Raw genomic sequence first — 6,000 nt, forward strand, 5'->3', positions numbered from 1 at the left:
AAATGCCAAAGATTGAGGGTACTCCTGCAGTAAGCCCCCGACACTTTGTACGTGTGTCCACTAATGATAGGTGCAGTCCATCGCTGTCGTGATTGATTGGGTTCATATAATAATCTCCTACTCATAAAGAGACGTAGGGACATAATACATAATTTTTTAATTTCAGCTGATTTAAATGATCACTCCAAGGTGGGGCCAGCATTATCTTCCGTCGTTATTTCTCTGGCCCATCATGTCAACTCACGTGCATTAAATGAGTTAACGGTCATTGCTAATTACAAATTCTTTCGCTCGGATACAAATCCGAGCATAGTTTCGAGCACTCTTCGCCTCCACGTTTATTACAACATAAAGAAGTCTCTTCTTTTCTCTTTTGAACCCCAACGTGTTGAAATTTTATTAGAGAACATAACATATGTACAATTTTTCAATTACAAAGAGGTTAAAATGCACGCCAAATAAGGAGAGGAATAAAGGGATATAAATAGAAATATAGGAATCGAAGCCAAAATCTCTTACTTCTAAGTTGAGGGCAAGTACAATTTTCGTTTTTTTTTTTTTTTTTATGACGAGAGTGTCCGGGTTTCGCCGACTAATCCCACGGTCCACGTGAATATCCTGCAAGCTCACGGCACATGTAAGTCCGGCAAGTACAATTAATACCAAACCCCCCTTTTCTCAGTTACGATCTTTTTTTTTTTCGGTGTGAACTCTAGTATCCATAAATTTAATTAGACCCTAACTAATCCAATCGAGTCGGGTCGACCCACTAAAGGGTAAAGATCTCAAGCGTGGATTTTTTGCATTCACAAGGACTCGAACTTGAGACCTAACTTAAGTGGAACAAGTGCCAAACCGCTTAAATCAACCCACGTCGGTTACTATCCCTTCTTTTCATTTCCTAGGATTATTTGCATCTATGAAACCACGTGAATCATGACTTTTGGAGGCCAGGAACGTAAATTGAAATAATTATTTGTAAAATACATACTCCAGGGGTGGCATATATCTATATATAAGGGGAATTTTGCAGTTAATATGCGTCTCAAGGTCAGGTGATCGGTGTACGTGAATACAAAAATATAGAAACCATAAATATAGCCTAGCTTATTCGGTATAAGTAGAGACGAACAATTAAAATGGCGTCACGGGAAGCACTCTGCGGGAAGCTGCAAAAGGATATCGACCTGAAATCAAGTGCAGCCCATTACTATAAGTTGTGGAGGAAGGAGAGCCACAAGATCCCCACTGCTTCGTCACCAAACGTTCAGGCAGTAGCTCTTCATGAAGGTGACTGGCACACCCATGGAGCTATCAAGACCTGGAACTACACCATCGGTAAGCTACACTTCGCTTTGCATATTTTCAGTGTGGGACATGGAATAGTGACCCCTGCTCTCACTCGTATTGTGGTATCCATCACGACCAGATGGGCTGAGCTTATAAATGGTTGGTTTATCCAACCCAAAAACTCAGACTCTCAAGTGGTGGTGGTATTATAAAGCTTTTTTTTCTTTTTCTTTTTTGTATATTTTCGATATGAGATTGTAGGATCCCTAATATATATGCAAAATATAAATAAGTATATTTCAGTATGGCATGTATAGAATGTAACACTGTAAAGGCAGATCGCAGTTGAACCTATTTAGCAGTCTGTCCAAAATATGCATAAGGATCTCCATCTTGAGACGATGAATAACCTTATATTTTATGAGCCATTATGTCTATGTATGCAGATGGGAAACAAGCAGTATTCAAGGAGAAGGTGGAGTTCAATGATGCGAACATGACTATTACCCTCCACGGCATTGAGGGAGACCTTTACAGCGAGTTAAAGTTCTACAGGCTCACAATCAAGGTTATTCCGAAGAACAATGGTTCCGTGGCAAAGCTGGCCATAGAGTATGAGAGGCTGAACGAGGATATACCGATTCCCAACAATTACATGGATTTGGTTGTCAGCGTGGTTCAGGATATCGATGCCCATGTCCATGGGGCATCGACTTAAGAGGATTGCGCATCTTCGATCTTGTCTCTGGGTGCAATGTTTTCTGTAGTATGAATAAGGATGTTGTACCATGATATGAACCTATTGTGTCTACGATGTTTCTCTACTTTTGTTCTGCATCGTACTTTTACATGGATTTTGTGGTCAGCGTGATTCAAAATATCAATGCCCATGTCCACAGGGCATCGACGTAAGAGGATTGCGCATCTTCGATCGTGTCTCTGGGTGCAATGTTTTCTGTAGTGTGAATATGGATCTGGTACTGTCAGTTCTGAATTGAGCTGAATAAGCTAAACTTTCATTGAATCTGTAGAAGCGTAAATATACGTCGCACAAACTGATCCAAAGGGAAGGTAAAGCCCTCGAAAGCAGAAAGAACATATTCTAGCCTAAGACTAAGGAAGACAGCTACTAGAACTAATTTAAAGGAAATACTTAAGTACAAGATAAGTACCCCGTAAAATATGAAAATACTCGTAATATCTACCACAAACCCAATTGTGTCTCCCCGTGCCTTTTCATATATCATGTAAATGGTGAGATCACATAAACTAGTTGATACCCACAATTTGGGCCGTCAGTTTTCGTTAATTTTTGTATAACCGAAATAGCTAATCAACTTGCAGACGGCATAAGAATCGATATGGACAGCAAAAAAGGTATATGAAAAATTAAATTAAATTGTTTGTGATTAATCCTCCATCTCTTACTAGCAATTAATCTTGAGCAGTCGTTGGCTTGACCTTTACCACGAAGTGTTTCCATTGAGTTCAAACTCCTGACCCCATGAGAAAATTCGTCCGTGAGAGCTCGGTTTGCCAACCACATAATATTTCATGGTTTGCAATCTATTATCCATTTTTCTTTTCTCATTTTTTTTTTGTTCATCCGCTTATATGCGAAAGCTTAACAGTTCCACCTAATCTAGATTTTTCGTCATGTTGGCAAACCAAAGGGATAAATTTTGTTGATCATAAAATGCTCAAGAACAAATTCTGACCTAAAGTAGTGGTCTTTTTAGTTCTAAAGTAGTAGTCGGCTTTGCCCCTTCTGTTATTGCTGAATTATATGGAGTTTGGTCGGGTGAACTAGCATGGAGTATGGGTTGCAGAAGACTAAACCTCGAAGTTGATTCGACCATTCTTCGAGGACTCATAATGGGGTCGGATCCTGGTGCCCCTCCATTCTATCTAATACTGACTGACATAAGACAATTTCTACGGAGAAGCTGGAATATCTTGGTGTTGCATACGTATTGAGAAGGTAATTGTTGCGCTGGCCGCCTTGCCCAAAGAGTTATTCATATGTCTTTGGGACTGCATATATCCTTACGACGGTTCTTAATGGTTTAGGTCCTTTATTGTTCGGCAATAAATCTAGGGTCGCCATACCCCGCTATTATATTAGCTAACTCTTATTAAGAGATACTGAATTTCTTATTGCCTATGAAATATAAGCTGATGATGAAAATGATAATGAAAAAGCAAAAATAGTTCATCCAAAAAAAAAATATTTGTACTCTTTACTCACGAGCAATTGACATTTATCAATCAAATAAATCTTAGCAATTAGTGTATCCTGGAGGAGTGATTTGCCACCAACTTCATTGGCCAACTCGAAGCGAGTGGAGAAAATTTTCACTTATCATCCCAAAAGAAACCTTAATCAAACATCCGCATGTCTTTCTCCGGCAAGTCCTTTACTCTACATCTGCTCGGCCTATGCTTTCAAGAAATTTTCTGTGATCCTAATTCCTATCTCCCCACATGGTGTGAGAAAGCACCAATGATATCGTAACAAACAAGAGGATGAGTATATTAACCGCTCAAATAATTGTTTTAATTGTTCTTAATTAAAACAATGTTATTGATTTTTTTTCTCACTACATCACTATGATCATATAGGACGATTTAATATTTCTTTCAAACCTACTGGTTAAGTTATATATGTGGTGCATGGATGATTGGGAAGCTTGGAACAGTGAGAGATTAGATGGCCAACTAAATTCGACTTAAATGAGTCACAGAGAAATTTGACCTAAATGAGGACATGGACTTGTTATGTGTCGCATTGATTTTGACACAGTTTTAAGATGAGCTATTAGGCCCGTGGCGCCGCATGGATTGTACATTTCATGTGGCTACAATACCATCATCTCCTGTGGATCGCCAGTCGCTATCACCACCGCTGAAGAGCGGAGGAATTATAAGCTGAATTGAAAGAATTAAGTTCAAGTCCAAATAAGTATACTTTGAATAAATTAATAAAATGATTCTCACGAAGTGCAAGGGAAGAATGAGGGATAATCGAGATTGACAATATCGTTTTGATAAAGTTGAGAGTTTTACCCTCGATCGTGTGGCCTATTTAGGTGTGTTTGTTCATAAGAATTAGACATTTTCTATTCCTTTGAAATTTAAATTCAGACTCTAAACTAGAGAAATGCTGTGATTTTTCCATTGCATCAATCGCTTACCAAAAAATGACATTTGACGACTCTAATAACCTTCGAATTCGTGGAGAATGCATACGCATTAAGGTATGACCTTCGGTTTCATTGTCGTACTTCATACCCCCCACCTTCCCTTAGGTTTCAGGTTTCCCATTTGTGCATTTCAATAGCATGTTTTGTTAATTCTGACATAGAAAACGCATACCACGTGAACACAAGGTGTAGTTATTAAACTGGGATGTCAATAAGGGAATCTTACTATAGTGTAGGGGTTTGATATTCATTGCTAACATCAAGTGCCTAGAACTAAACAGATGGTCGAGTCAAAATTAGTCCCAATCAATAAGCTCACGATACCTCATATATCACCGACAAAAAGAAACTTACTACATGTTAATGGTATTGTGCGTCCGCAAATTTTCATATATTAGAGCAAAATATTGCTAACAAATGTGCTGCTTTTTTTTTTTAACCATAGTATCAAGAAGTCCAATAATAATAGTCCTGACTGTAATTTAGTTCGAGCCAAGTCAGCTCACTAAAGGATAAAGATCTCCCAACGTGAATTTTCTTTATTCGCATGACTCAAATCCAAGACTTTACTTAAATAGAACAAGCGCCGAATCACTTAAATATTACTCCTTATATTGAAGATCCGTGGGACCTTATATTGGAATTAATTTTCAACACTAAATTTTGATCACGATTATTTTTCTCTTTTCTGTAAGTATCTTAGTATCCGAAAGCCCAATAGATCCCAACTAATACAGTCCGAACAGGGTCCATCCACTAAATGGTAAAGCTCTCCCTACTATCATACCACAACTCTATTATTGCTGTGAGTATGATAAACTAGCTCTATTATTGGCATAAGTACGACAAAGTCTTTCATCATTGATATCATAAATTCTGCAAACCTAACAGACTAGCAAGATCATGACATGCAGTTGGCAAGAATAGTTACCTGAACATGGAATTGTGCATTATATATGTGTGTGTCTGTATATATTTCAAATTGAAAGAAACCTAAATAAAGTGAGAAACTACTAACGTGATTATTTCAAATGATTCAACGTTTGTATTTATTTAAATAAGATCTCGAAATAAGATCTTGGATTCAAGTATTGCGAATAAAAAAATCCATAATCATGAGATTTTTACCTTTAGATGGCCTCTCAAACCTGAATCAATTGGAGCTCATTGGATTTCCAAATATTTGATGCACACAAAAAGAAAACAAAAGTTATTGTGAGAAACTGTTAGGGCTAGTGCTAGTGCTAGACATGGGAAAGAATGAAGATGATAAAAGCATATATAGTTCGAATCGGGTCCACCTACTAAATGTTAAAGCTCTCCCAATTATCGTACCTCAACTCTATTATTGCTGTGAGTATGATAAACCAGCTCTATTATTGGCATAAGTACGATAAAGTCTTTCATCATTGATATCATAAATTCTGCAAACCTAACAGACTAGCAAGATCATGACATGCAGTTAGCAAGAATAGTTACCCGAACATGGAATTATGCATTATATCTT

At 37.7% G+C, this 6,000-nt stretch overlaps 1 protein-coding gene across 1 annotated transcript; it reads left to right on the forward strand.

The window, feature by feature from the left end:
• Positions 1–1,023: 1,023 nt before the first annotated feature.
• Positions 1,024–2,216, forward strand: LOC116209877 (MLP-like protein 328). The gene is made up of 2 exons (XM_031543620.1): positions 1,024–1,338; positions 1,737–2,216. The coding sequence occupies exons 1-2, from the start codon at positions 1,140–1,142 to the stop codon at positions 2,006–2,008; spliced, it is 471 nt and encodes a 156-aa protein (XP_031399480.1). The 5' UTR covers positions 1,024–1,139; the 3' UTR covers positions 2,009–2,216.
• Positions 2,217–6,000: the final 3,784 nt, after the last annotated feature.

Source organism: Punica granatum, chromosome 6 (assembly GCF_007655135.1).
Source record: "Punica granatum isolate Tunisia-2019 chromosome 6, ASM765513v2, whole genome shotgun sequence".
Classification (NCBI taxonomy): domain Eukaryota; kingdom Viridiplantae; phylum Streptophyta; class Magnoliopsida; order Myrtales; family Lythraceae; genus Punica; species Punica granatum.